The sequence below is a fragment of the Xyrauchen texanus genome, chromosome 14 (assembly GCF_025860055.1).
Source record: "Xyrauchen texanus isolate HMW12.3.18 chromosome 14, RBS_HiC_50CHRs, whole genome shotgun sequence".
Classification (NCBI taxonomy): domain Eukaryota; kingdom Metazoa; phylum Chordata; class Actinopteri; order Cypriniformes; family Catostomidae; genus Xyrauchen; species Xyrauchen texanus.
In genome coordinates this window covers 36958490-36973678 of record NC_068289.1, presented here as the reverse complement: position 1 = coordinate 36973678, position 15189 = coordinate 36958490, and the positions used below count along the sequence as shown (strand labels likewise).

Genomic DNA, 15189 nt, shown 5'->3' with positions numbered 1-15189 from the left:
AGATCTTCCTTCAGTCTAATGAAACAAAAATTGAACTGTTTGGCCATAATGACCATCGTTATGTTTGGAGGAAAAAGGGTAAGGCTTGCAAGCTGAAGAACAGCATCCCAACCATGAAGCATGGGGGTGGCAGCATCATGTTGTGGGGGTGCTTTGCTGCAGGAGGGACTGGTGCATTTCACAAAATAAATGGCATCAAGAGGAATCAAAATGATGTGGACATATTGAAGCAACATCTCAAGACATCAGCCAGGAAGTTAAAGCTCGGTCACAAATGGGTCTTCCAAATGGACAATGATCCCAAGTATACCTCCAAAATTGTGCCAAAATAGCTTAAGGACAACAACGTCAAGGTATTGGAGTGGCCATCACAAAGCCCTGACCTCAATACGATAGAAAATCTTTGGGCAGAACTGAAAAAGCATGTGCGAGCAAGGAGGCCTATAAACCTGACTCAGTTACACCAATTCTGTCTGGAGGAATGGGCCAAAATTCCAGCAACTTATTGTGAGAAGCTTGTTGAAGGCTACCCAAAATGTTTGACCCAAGTTAAACACTGACAAAGTGTTTGTAAACTTCTGACCCACTGGGAATGTGATGAAAGAAATAAAAACTGAAATAAATCATTCTCTCTACAATTATTCTGACATTTCACATTCTTAAAATAAAGTAGTGGTCCTAACTGACGTAAGACACAGACTGTTTTCTACGATTAAATGTCAGGAATTGTGAAAGCAGAGTTTAAACGTATTTGGCTGAGGTGTATGTAAACTTCTGACTTAGATTGTAAGAATTACGATTATAAAAATGCTCAAATTATACATTAGTTTTAACAGAATATTTTTTAATTATAAGCTTTTGTCTTTAAACCCTCCAAAACGTTTTCCCATTCACTTCCATTGTAATTGCCTCACTGTAACCTCAATATTTGCTTTTTTTTATTTATTTTTTAAAGAAAATTAATTTAAGCAATTAATATTACTTATAAAAATGCGTGCGTGTGTGTGTTTTGGGTATTTTTTTAAATTTTTTTTTTATTTATTTTTTTTTTTACAATTGATTAAAAGTAACAGAACATACATTTAATTCTAAACAATGTGATTCCCAGTTGACTGTCCCATCTTCCAGTGTCTATGATTTCTGTAGTGCCTCTTTATATCCTTAGATGGCAGCATTATACAGCCAATTGTGCTATCATTTTAATGGTCCAAAGTAACAACACAGCTGCTTTAGCTCACTCAAATAACCTAGCAAAAGATTTTTTGAAGAAGGCCTCTGAAACATTGCAACAATATTTCATCAGGCAATTAGCCAGTGATTCGGTTATCTTTTCAAATGTGTTCTTGAGTTAATATTATGACCAGCAAGTAATATAAAAACCAATTGTCACCATCTTCCCACAGGCAGTTAGTTTAAATCTGTCCTGTTGGATCACTAGCTAAACCAAAGACTTGTGCTGTCTTTCTCTCTAATTACAACAGCTATACAGTCATACAGTACATCTGTACATGTCTTTTCTGTGGGTAAATGTTTATTATGAAAGGTCTAAGTGAAACTAAGCAGATGAGTTGAAGAGCCCAGCCTGAGTCAGAAAACACTTGTGACGAGATGGCACCAGAGCATCCACCAAATGGAAAACAATTACACAGTCACTGAATCCTCTTCTAAGTTCTGATGAGGGCGGTTAGTGGTGGAAGTGACCACGTAATGATGTGTGTGTAATTCAGTAATGCCTCTCATTGCTCAGAGACTCCAGATCTAAGTAACCTAAACAGTCAGAGTAAGAAGACACAATTATCAATTGACTACAGGCCATTAAACAAGTAACAGATCATCAAACTTTGAGGTGAATTTTCATTACTGAATGCAGACTCATTAAAAAAACAAAAATTATCATGGCATCATTTTCTGCCATGTGGTGTATTGATCTCTATTAAGTCCTAAGATTTACTGTGCAATTTAGTCCAGCTATTTTCTCAGAAATGGATAATGTTAATTCCTTCATTCTCTGCAACTTGCCATGGAAGGATTTAGTTAAAAGAGACTGGCTTGCTTTTTAAATCTGTACTATCTCATACTTACTGTTTGTACTTTCCTGAGCAATTCTGGAACTGTGCATTTGCTATGGCATATCTTCTTAGTATGAATCACTTTTGTCGTAGTATTTTGCATTTGTAAATCGCTTTGTAGAAAAGTGGTAAATAAAATAAAAGTGAATTAAAATTGCAAAAATTAATTAAATACCTTATATTACTGTATGGAATTTACTATATTAACCTATAAGATAACACGAACAGTACAATACCTTATGTCATTTCAAGTGTGACTGTGGCCTACTGTAAATTTCACCTAAGTATTTGCACTTTATCTGTGCTGAAGAGGGTTATGCATTCAGTTGTAAAGTTATGTAAATAAATACTGACACTTCAATAGATATGCATTTTGTTTGATACAGTAGCTAACAATTATTGAGTTGCTTGAACAGTCTCTACCCACTTCTGTTGCCAGAATACATTTAGTCTGCGAAACAATCACTTGTGATTTACCATTCTGATGGTCTGTCGGGGAATAATATTTCCTGAACGTAAATCATTTAACTTTCCCAAATTGTACTAATTATATGGCACATGCTGCTGTTGGTCTTTTGTAGCAGTATGTTAAACACTAGTGGTGTTTGAATGCAGGAGGTATAATGAGAGATAGCAGGGGAAAGAAGGACACCGGTGGAAATATGCTCTGCCTAGTTTGACAAAGCCGCCTCATTATTTGGATATTGTGTGTCTGGAATCATTATGCACAGGAGGGCCTCTAGAGGCTCAGGTTTAGTTGGTGGCCCTTGCACGGCTAACTCTCATCCATTAAACAAATCATGGAGTCATGTATTAGATTAGCTCTACACCCAGCATCAAGGGTGCTTTTTGCCAAGCAGCGGAACCTCTGCTATTCACTCTCCTAATCCAGAGAATGAATAATGCGATTGAGAGCATCTGGAAGATAGTGTCTTATATTCCATTCTGAAAGATTTATTAAAGGAACAAAAACACTTTTTTTTTGTCGCTTAATTGTGTTGTTCAGTGACAAATGAGAACAGAAAAGTGTATTGTTTTGTGAAGGCTGATGTTTTTAATATTAAATCAATACATACAATTTAGTCACCTATTACCTATTTAAAAATGTGTCGTCTGCATTTAATAATAATAATAAGATGCCAATTTAAGTTGTTGCCCTGTATGCTTGGGAGGAAACAGCTTGATCTCCTACTGGTTTTGACTCTTGGCAACCCCAAAGGTTTGGTTACGACTCCCTCCTGTGGTTAGAGGTCAGTACTGCAGAAACTATGCATACATGACATACACCAGCTAAACAGGCTGTCAAATCTTTTTTTTTTTTTTTTACTCCATTAGAAAAGTTAACAGCAAAGAACTGAGTACTAGAATCAAGGACACAGTGAAAATGAAAGTCGATAGTGGACTTTTCTAGCTCAGCTTCCTTCAATCAATTAACAGGCTGTACAACGTGACTGAATATTGGTTTTAATTCTATTCATGCCCTTTTTAATATTTATGTCATTATTGTAATATTTTGTTACAATAAAGCACAACTCAGGCTTTTGTTTTATATTTGAACTGTGGCGCATTAATGTGTAAAATGGTTATATTTTCTTGGCAACAAATGTGGGTTATTATGTTTGGCAAAGATCAGTATTTAAAAACAACAATTATTAACAAATGCAGTGAAGGGCACAACTAGGTACATTTAGTCAAAAACTAAATAAATCACTTCAACTCTTGAGTGAGTAGGAGTGCATCACCTTTCTATTTAAGGGTCTGTGAGTGAAACATACCAGATGTTTTCAAGCATTATTGCATCACTCCTCATTTTGACGGCATGTGTGCATTGTGTCATTTTAAATGACTTGGCTGAGTGTCAAGTTGTTGCTGAGTGGTAAAAACTTTAATGCTATTACATCATCCTACATTTAAGAATTCTATTGTAAGATTTCCCACTTGCATTCTTTGACAATTCATGGTGAAAACGACATTTTTACTGACTCCTCAAGAAATTTGAAAAAATGCACTATTTACCCTCAGACACCCAAGCATTGGCATTGATGTTTTACTTTTCTTTTTTCTTCTTTTTTAGGAAATCACTGATTAAAGTAATCTTGATTTTTAAGCATATTTTGTTGAGAGATTTTGTGTGAAATGTTTTGTTTTTTTTTACTTTAAGAAGTTGTGACATTCAAAAACATTTAAGAATGTTATGTTTTTTATCTTAACCATTTAAAATAATTAATATTTTAAAAAAAGTAGGTGTCATTTAATTGCTTTAAACAAACATTGCAATTATATTAGCTGCTTCTCTGAGTGTTAAAGATGTTTATGCACAACGAAACAGGTGTATTCAAAAGCGAGCGCCTCATGAGCCAATAAAAACTTATGCTGAACAGTGGAGGGTGGGCTATTAGCTAATTATGCCGACTTTTGACCAATCTGAAAAGCGAAGGGCGGAGAGGAATGTGATGGGGGCGTGTCTCAGGCTTTGTGCCGTCGCAGCGCTGAAGAGCGTCTGAAGAGAGTAATGGCATGAGAGCTTTGCGTCGAGATCCTGTCAAACCACTATACTGCGATTTTCACGCACCAGAACTTTTACACTCTTTCTTGAGGACTATTTTATCAAACTGGACATCTTATTTAATTATTTGCATTGACACAGCAGCAGGACTTGAGAAATCACTCTACAGCTGTTGGTTGCGTTCCTGCCTTTTTCAAGACATTTATGAAGTAAAAAGGATATTGTATTGGACATGTGAAATACAGGGGCAACTTCAAACATGAAGCTGGTGTCTACTCTCTGTTGTCTCGGCTTTCTTCTCACTTCAGTGGCGGTCCGTCTTAGCAACTCGCAGCAAGGTGAGTAACAACTGAACGTCGTCTCGTGCGCAAAGGTGTATATTGCTCGCGTGTGCACCCAGCTATGAGTTCTGCTTACTTTCTGTGTGATAATGCGTATCCCAGTTCCCATCTTCTGGACTGCGGAACCATCGGCTCTTTTTATCCCCCTTTTACTAAGCCAGATCTTCTTGTTACATCTCTTCCCTATAACAATAAAACCTGCCTGAAATCTATAAGCATTGCGATAGTGAATGAGTGCAATTAATTCGCCACTACAATGATGCATCTTCTAAATTTCGTGCATAAAGTATCTTTCTGTGTTGGTGTGGCATATAGTTGGAGCACTGGCTCTGATAGCGCAGAATGGCACTGTTGAAGTGGCACTGAAAGGGGCATTCAGTGTTCATTCATTGGACGTTTGTTTTGTTATTCTCGGCCCGTACCCTGTCTGAGAAAGAGTTTAAGCGGTCATTTCATTCCCTTCAACTGAAAAGTTACTTCTGTTGCATTGACGGACCTCTTGTGCGCGTGACTGGTTTACATTTTTAGGCTATTTAATTGCATATAGGTTGAAATGTCATCATCATCATCATCATCATGTAACCAAATAATTGCAATGGCCTATTTACCTACATTTACTATATTTTTATTTAACTCTAAACCATCTATTAACATAGTTTGTAATGTAAGTGGATTGTTTTAAATCTAACGCAAATAACATGCCTGACAGATTTGACCATTTACCTCGTAAGAATAAATTGAATATACACAAATGGGGTTCAGATCTCCACATGGTGGTGGTATGAACCGATTTACTCTGAATCATATCGCGCTCTCTCTCTCTCTCTCTCTCTCTCTCTCTCTCTCTCTCTCTCTCTCTCTCTCTCTCTCTCTCTCTCTCGAACACGCACATCTATTGATGAATAGCCATCGTGGCTAATTTTCACACGTAGATCCATCAGAGTAGGTAGATTCATCAACATGAAACAGCAATATCGATTACAGTTGTATAAATGATGCTAGCAACCAATCCTCAATCACAGTCGCGCTGAAATCATCGCATTTGAAAACATCCTGGTAAACTTTATAGCGAATCATTATAGGCAACCTTTCGGTGAATTTGTCAAGCTTTTACTATAAAATTTCAAACGTTTCTCGATCCTAACATTATTAGGCTAAGCACAATAATTTGAGTGCATTTTCACCTGTTTGATACCGACAAATTAGCAGAATAGATAGAGTTCAGTTGACCAAATGGAAGTGGATAAAAAGCACCTCTTCATCAGGTTTTATGGTTCATTGTGGTGTCGGTGACATTGGCAAGGATGCGCGCTTCGCTGCGCTAAAATAGGCCTAAACAAATCCCGAATGTGCGCTGCTGGGGTGAGAGAAGATGTTGATCGTTATTTTAGATTAAATAAATTAAACGCCGAAAGGGAGAGAAACTTTAAAATGGGTAGACGGGTAAATAAATTAAATGAGCCCATCTTCATCCGTCGGATAATTGGATATTTAGCAAATTTGCTGTTTGGAAAATTCGCAAAAATAAATAATACACACTCATTTAGAAAGTGGTTGATCAAATTAGTTCTACAAATGTCCACAATAGTGGCATGTAGCTTGTAACAATAGCAAAACACACTTTGGTGCTGAAGAGCCTTTTTCTTTTTTTAGGTTTAATAAAGAGTTTTGTTTTTTTTTAAGTACAAGTTCTTGGAAGTTTTGAAGTATAACGAATTTAAACCCCAGCAAGACAGACAGTCAGACAGATAGATAGATAGATAAATAGATAGATAGGCCTAAATAGATAGATAGATAGATAGATAGATAGATAGATAGATAGATAGATAGATAGATAGATAGATAGATAGATAGATAGATAGATAATTTTTTCTGCATTTTATAAAACTAACTTTTAAAAACTTTTGCAAATGACACGCAGAATATATTAGTAGATTAAATAAATCATATGATTCTTCAATATATCAAGTAAAAATAAATAATTTAATTGAATTATATAAACGTATTTTTTCCCTATAGTTTGTTAATTCTTCGGGGTTGTTATCAGTGTAATATGCTTCCAGAAACATTAGTTTAAGATATGTAGGTTAATGAGCTACAAGGTTACGGGTAATTACGTGGTCCAATCCTGAAGCGCGTCCTTCTGTTGAATGCGAGTTGATGAAAGTTTGGTGATAATGATGATGATGAGATCTGACCACATCATGTTGTCTTCGCCTGTGATTAATCACTCCAGTCTGTATGACGACGGCCGTGAATTTAAATTAGTCCCTTTTCGTGACATTTAGGAGTCGTGCCAACAAAAAGATTTGTGGGGAATAGGAGGATATGACACAAATATCAGTTTGTTAATCGGTTTAGGTTTGGATTAAGTCCCGTCAGTGAGTAGACAGACTCACTGCTGAAAATTAATCGTCGTCAATTAAACTTTCCTTCTTGCAATCTGATCTTTTCCTGGCTATATTTCCTGCCACGTGGAGCTGTGTAATATTTTAAACCAGCGAAGTGAATAAAATCCTACTCGAAGAAAAAAACTGTTCTAAATTTTAAACCAGATTAGGGTTATTTGGCCTGGTAACAATAGCAGAACTCTTAAGTGCTAAATAGCCTTTTTATAAAATGTTTAAGTGTGTGTGCCAAAAAAGCTTTTTTAAATGTATTTTCTTTTCTTTTTTTCTTTTTTAGGGAGGTTCTGAATTGAACTATTAATATAAGCAAATAACCTTTAAGGAATGCTTCTTTTTTAAGATTGATGAGGTAATATTTATTTAAGAATGATTGAATATTGATTACATTTGTGTTAACAGTGGTATAGAAAATAAAATATTTCTTGGCTCAATTGTGTCTATTGTGTTCTGGCCTCTGAGGTCTCCTACACGCTTTTGATTGACAGGACATAGGGCCAAAGTATTACAGGAATCCTCTCACCTGCCCCACTTCGTAATGGAATTTTTGGATGTTCACTTTCTGAGAAGTTTCATCACTCTTAAATAGAATGCGTTTTATCCTTGCTATGTTTTTTTAAATAGTTTTAGTTGTTTACTCAGTAAACAAAAACATCATAAAATATAACCTTTATATTTCAGTCTGATACTTCTGACATGGCTCACACTTGTTCAGAAGGCAATTTAGGCCTATATATTTGCTGTATGTCCTGGCATACACATCTCAAGATCACATTACATCTAAAAGTTTACATGCTGTGGCACAGACAGGAAGCCCAAACAACAAAGAAGGGTAAAGCATTTACTTTTATCACTGCTCTCGGAGAGCAGGATCTCTCGCTCCCTTTTTATATCGTCAAAGCAAAAGGCCATAGTGCTACAAACGCCTGCCTACACAGCAATAAGCCATTGTCTCACAAAGGCCATTTATTCCGTTTTTCTCTATCGTGGTCCAAGAAAGGCAGGCTGACCTCTGAGTTTGTGTGTCTCAATGGGAAGAAAAGCAGCCTTTGATTCTGTTAGGAGTGCCAACTCCTGCCAAGCGAAGGCGGGTTCCTGTGTAGCATGCTGCTCTCTGCTCTGGCTCAGAGTGTGTCTCTCTCTCACTGGAGCTTTACTGACTGACTGACTACTGCTGCTGTTGCGGTACATTGCGGTACATGCCTCATTTTTATATGTACTTGAGAGAACAAAGTGAAGAGAATCAGAGACTGATGGGTATTTGATGATTTGTTTGTGGATTTGATAACCGTTGAGTTGCTACTGGATCATAGCACATTTCTTACTCATTCTATGTCACTTCTTTTGCCTTTCCACTACTTTTAAGACTAATTTAACTTCTATTGCTGATTTTTCCAGGCAAAGGATGATACCTTGATTTAAATATCTTCTTAAAATCATCGAACAAGGCTGTTTTAGCCTTTATTAGACAGACCGGAGAGGACAATTTAGCTGTATCACTTAGATGACTTAATTCAGTTACCAAAAATATCAACTCTGTATTTGATGATTTCCCTAAAATTACTCAAAGGATAAATGAAAATAGAAACAAATGATATATATATATATATATATATATATATATATATATATATATATATATATATATATATATATATATATAGCATATCTAAAAGCAATTTTAAATATATAAGTTCATATTGTAATCTTTTGATTGCAGACTTTGGTAACTTTGCAAATACGAGCACAATACAAAACATTTTTGATATCTTTCCTGGAACTCTTGACAAGGCATGTGAGATTACTGGGAGCTGGAGATTTAAGAGGTTAGTTCACCCAAAAATGAACATGTTCTCATCATTTAATCTAATGCCATCCCAGATGTTTATGACTTTCTATCTCTTGCAAAACACAAATCAAGCTTTTAAAAAGAATATCTCAGCTCTGTAGGTCTGTACAGTGTAAGAGAATGGGTACAATTATGAAGCTCCAAAAGGAGGACATAAAGGCAAAGTAATCCATAAAGTAATCCATAAGACTCCAGTGATTAAATTCATGTCTTCAGAAGTGATATGATAAGTGTAGGTGAATTTTTAAGTCTTATGTTTTAACTATCCATGTATATCACCACTTACTGGACAGGGACGAGAATTTATGTTAAAAACTGAATTAAAAATAGATCTGTTTCTCACCCACACTTATCTTATTGCTTCTGAAGATATAGATTTACCCACTGAAATCTTATGGATTACTTTTATGCTGTGTTAATGTGCATTTTGAAACATAATCATTTTGTTACTGTGGCAGGGCGGAGGGCGGGGCCGGGTCGTGATACTACACACCTGGTCCCATGTCCGCTAACGATCTCTCTCTCCCGCATGGCCCTCTGCAGTCAGCCTTTAAACCTCAAGGAGGCATAATTAGCCTAATACGGGACCAGGTGTGTAGTATCACGACCCGGCCCCGCCCTCCGCCCTGCCACAGTTACCCATTAACTTGCATTATGAGGACCTACAGAGTTGAGATATTCTTCTAAAAATCTTTGTTTGTGTTCAGCAGAAGAAAGAAAGCCATATAAATCTGGGATGGCATGAGAGTGAGTAAATTAGGAGATCTATTCCTTAATTAGCTTTCTACTTAATTTTGTTGCTGTCTAGGAACACTCTATCCTGTGTCCCCATGAGCACCACAGCTCCAAAATATGAGCAAATGTGCTTACCACCTTGCCACATTTCCAACCTAATGCAGCCTGACATAAACCAACAATTAAAGGCTAAAAACCATCAAACGGTATGCAAGAACCTTTTTGAGTGTCCCCTTACCCCTCTATCCGAACTAAATTTTTCTCTCTCTCTTTCTCTCTCTCTCTCTCTCTCAGCCCAGAGTGTAAATTCAATTACATGGCCATTTGACAGTAGTTGCTAAGCAATTGTACTACAATTAGTGCTTACACCAAGTGTGAAATGCCTTTATAAAGCCTCAAGTCTATGAGTTGCACAGATACCTCACAGCGTCCATAAGGGAGAGAGGAAGAGAGAATGTGTTTAAGCTTTAGCCTTCTTTGTATAGATTCATATTCACATACTGTGTTTACAATCTTCTACTGGTTTGAAAACTGAACTGCTACTAGTAGGTGGTAAAAGGACAAGGCAACTCATGTGTAATTCATAACATAAAGTTGTTTGCAGACAAAAGGATCGCTCTGACAATATGTTTTTTCCATACACTGAGTATCTAATAGAATCACTTCAGACAATACCTCAGCTGTTCTCTTTTCTAGGTCGGTTACACGGTGAGTCAGAAGTTCAAACCATTTAACCTCTGTCTGTACAGCCCTGCTGGCTGGGGAAGCTTTCTTTTTATCTAGAACAGCAGTGATTGCCAGTTTGGCCCCAGCTTTTTTCTTGATTCTCATTCTTCCAAGTTTAGCAATGATGTGTTAAAACAAGAGCAATATCAGACTCTCAAGTGAATGTGCTGGAATCTAATTGTTTCGAACCATCAGGGGCACTAGAACTATTACAGCATGATAACACCTTTCAGTCAGTGACTTTCGATTTTCGTGTCTGCCCATAAATGTTTCTTTTGAGTATTTCAAACATCCTGCTGTCTGTAAATCTCTCTCTCTCTCTCGCACTACAGCTTCCAGTCGGCCTTTATCTGAGGCTTGATTAGCCTGATTAGGTCATGCTCCCCGGCATGACGCTCACCCTCTTTCCCTGGGGGGGGGGCGTGCCTTCCGCACCGTTTGCTGGCAGGTCATCCCGTCTACCTGGATGAGGGAGGGGACAAGGGGAGGGAAAGAAATAAAAAAAAGTGTGGCACCTACACGCCGTAACGGCGATTGTGCCAAATTAACAAAACATTTTAAAAAGAGAGGGAAAGGCCAACACGGAGCGGCCATGGAAGAGAGAGAGAAAAAAAAAAACACTTACTCCCCGGTTCTCCGATATGCCGTAGCTTGGTCCTCGGCTACTCCTCCATCCTCTAATGGATGACTGCCGCGCCTCCCCGGACGGATTGGAGGCAGACCTCTGGCCCCTGGTGGACGGAATGCCCCGGCGTGTTTTTGGTGGATGGTAGGGGACTCTTCAGCCCTTGGCAGCGGTAACCGCTCCAGGCGGTTAGTTGGGAGCCCCTCCACCCTCGTGGTCAGTGGCTGTTCCTCCGCTTCCAGGCGGCCGGGCTCCTCCATCCTCCGGCGGATGGCTGCGGCTGCTTCATTGGGCTGGATGGTAGTGGCGAGGACTCTACCACTGCACATCCCTCCTCCTTCCCGGATTTCAGCACCAGGGTAAATGGATTAATGGAAAGGAGGAGGCGAGAACCGGCTTGAAAATATAAATAATGTTTAATATAAAATTGAAACATAAAGATAAACACACAAGGTTGTTGGACAGCGGTCCGTAAATCTCTCTCTCTCTTTCTCTCTCTCTCTCTCTCGCACGGCAGCTTCCAGTCAGCCTTTATCACTCTCTGAGGCTTGATTAGCCTCATTAGGGTCCAGGTGTGCTGCATCACGACCCGGCCCTGCCACAGGGTGTTTTTAGTTATAAATGATGTAATACAGTCAACAGTAGGTCCAACCTCCAAGTCTACAGGATTGTTTTCACTGGTGTTAATCACTGCTTGGCAAAAATTGTAATCCCAATCACTTATAAAATTAATAGTGTGGCTCTCCTTAACAATTCACTTGATTTCCGTATCTAACAGAGCAGGACCCAATCACTAACCCTAAGTATGCGTAACAGTAATAGTGATGCTTGCCACTTATGAAACAATTCAAACGTTACAGCCAGTCATTTGCGGCAATTTTGTAGAGTTGCAGACTATAATCGTTGGTTATTTCACAAAAGTACATTTCATATGAACCGGCAAGTTTAATAATAGTCTTGCTCACTTTTAACTGACAAGGGTAAAAGAGTGACAGCTAAACAGGCAATAAACAGCGTAATGCCAATCAGCACCAAACAGCCGCTAGCTATTGTTTCTTGCAAACTTGTGTTCCACCTCTCCGTACTGACAAAATTCATAACGTTCAACACTCTGACTCATTATTCAAAGTGCTATTCAGATGTACATGAGCTGCTCAGACGTCCATTTCTATGATGTTTGAGAGCTGCTTTTGTCCCTCACTCCCAATGCCAAAGACAGGTTTTGTCAGCCTACAATTAGGAACAGCAGAGGGGCTGTTAATAAGTGCCATTCCAAGGATTTCATCTGCACGATTAGTTCTAATTGACACTGCCAATCGTTTAATACAGAGTCGTCCTGCTCTCCTGGCTTCTCCCTCAGTCTGCTTCAATTCCTCCTTTCAACTTCTTTTCATTCCCCTTTTTTGAATGCCACAAAAGGGAGAAATTAGTATTACTATGGATATAGGCCTAATCTTTGCTAAAATGCACTCATTACCGCAGTGCGTGGAATTAAAATCGATTGTACGGAATTGAAGTTAATTGAGCATCCCCAATTTCTTGTCTTTACCCTTGTTCTCTCTTTGAGGTCGTTGACAACTAAGTGAGCTGTTTCTCTTTATTTATACCCTGCCCCCTCCTCGTTTGCTTTTTGAACTCCTGAATAATGAATTTAACAAATAAAAGAATAATTACAGACTCATGTTCTTGGCTATAAACTAAATGCACCTCCCTCTAATATGCATTTCATGTTTTTCATTCTTGTGTTTGGTTGCAAAAGAAGCAGTTTCTCGGTATGACTTGCACTCCTTCTCTCCTAAAAGTTCCCTCCTAATCTGCATTTACGTTGTAATTACAGCAAGGCTTTGAGTGATATTGGCTGTTTTAAGATGACTAGCGTACCGCAATTAATCTTGATTATCTTATATATGCTTCTGTGTGTGCAAATAAATATAAGAAATGCATTAGAATATGGACAGTCAGAATTTAAATGTTGCAATAAGCTGAGGAGGTAGTGTCAAGTGTGTAATTTCCCTAGCACTAGTAGCACCAAACAGAATTGCAAAAATATTAAACCATCTAATAGTGATAATAGTGATTCTCTTAGATTCTACATTTTCAAAAATCTTCCACAAACACATAGTCCCACCCTAAGCCATTGGTTGAGCCACTTTTGTTATGTCCGACTGCTCAAACAAACAAAGTCCAATTCCATTTGGTGCTGCTTGTGGTGCAGAAATGACACATTTAACCTATAACTCTCTCTCTCTCTCTCTCTCTCTCTCTCTCTCTCCAAGGCCACATCCACACTAATCCGTTTCCCTTTGAAAACACATTGATTTTATTATGTTTACGCCTCTCATTCACATTGGAACTGCTTTTTCCTCCACCAAAAACTGAGACCTTTGTATATGCTCTCTTAACCACATAAATTGGAAAAGCTTTTAAATTTAAAAGTGCTGTAAGTGTTTTTTTTTTTGTTTTTTTTAAGTAAGTAGTGTCCTCAGGGTTGGCCGGCAAAATACTCAGGGAATTCCTCCCCTCCATCTTCTCCAACACAACTGTCTCTAGTTTGTTTGTGTGTGTGCACGTACCTTTGGAATGTGGGGTTTTGGAAAGAGGGGGCTTGGCTAAATCAATGGCAAGTCCGGTGGAAGATTCAGAACAGCGTAAATCACTTAAAGGCCATTTTAAATACATTAGTGTGGACGTGGCCTAATATGCAATTGAACACACTCCTAAAAGTTTTATATAATATAAATATTTACACACGATATTTATAGCATGTAACATTACCAGTATTTCTCAAGTCAACAATGTCAATTTTTTTTTAATAAATAGTCAGTAATAAAGAAAAAAGGAAAAAACTAATTATAGAACGACCAGTAAGTGATGTTTTTTTGTCAGTATTGTTTATTGATTAATATTAAAAAGAATATTCCAGGTTCAATGCAAGTTGAGATCAATCAACAGCAATTGTGAATCTTATTTAGTTTATATAAGCACTTACATAAATACTTTTGTTAAAACCTATGTATTATTTGAGCTGTAAAGTTGTTTAAAATGTTGTTTTTCCATGCTTGTTTTACAGCGTTATGTTGTCAAGTTGAATTTAACTTCACAGAAAAGGACATTTTATCACACTAACATCACATTAACACATACTATTTATGTCTTGAGGCTTTACAGATATTTATTGAAAAATTTTTTGGTAATCAACATTATTCCACAAATGTGATTGAGCTTAAATGTGCTGTAAGATATTTTAGTCATTTTATTTCCACAAGACTGAGTTGTTGATTTAGCCATGCCCCCTTTTCCAAAACCCTGCACTCCAAAGATACCAAATGAGCTTTATTGAGGCCGACATCATGCAGAAACGGTTGATAAAAACCACAGCAGCAAAATAGTGCCCTCAACTGAAAACTGTTAAGAACAACATGGCATAAAAATGGCAGTGAGCCACAATAATTTGCTGGAAAATACAATACAATGAAAATGTGCAAAATTATTGACAGGTCGAAAGCATTTTTGCACACCTTTCCATGGAAAAAAATCACTTACAGCACCTTTGACCTGTATTAAACCTGGACAAAAACAACAAAAAAGACATCAGCAAGTAGGCAGGTTTGCAAGTCATAATGCACAGATTTTAAATTTGGAAACAAATCAGATATTTTGTCCTTCCTGTTTACATTCACGTAATACAAACCGACTGTGTTTTCATTAATATTTCGCCTAGCCAGCCATTTGACCATTCACTAATACTGCAAATAAGCATATGAGTGTTTGAAAGCAGCTGATTGTCAGACAGCCATTGGGTACTGATTTGAGTCTGTACCAATACTGTAGAAAGATATTTTATTATTATTACTATTATCATTTTAGTATCGATTTGGTATAAGAGCACTGTTACTTTTGACATAAGCAGGTAATGTTGTTTACAAGATCAGA

At 37.6% G+C, this 15189-nt stretch overlaps 1 protein-coding gene across 1 annotated transcript in view; it reads left to right on the top strand.

The window, feature by feature from the left end:
* Positions 1 to 4596: 4596 nt before the first annotated feature.
* The window catches only part of LOC127654777 (receptor tyrosine-protein kinase erbB-4-like), a 514812-nt gene continuing 504219 nt past the window's right edge, over positions 4597 to 15189 (top strand). The window contains exon 1 of the mRNA XM_052142143.1: positions 4597 to 4913. Within this exon, the coding sequence (XP_051998103.1) occupies positions 4835 to 4913 (79 nt within the window). The 5' untranslated portion in view covers positions 4597 to 4834. The remainder of the gene's footprint in view (positions 4914 to 15189) is intronic.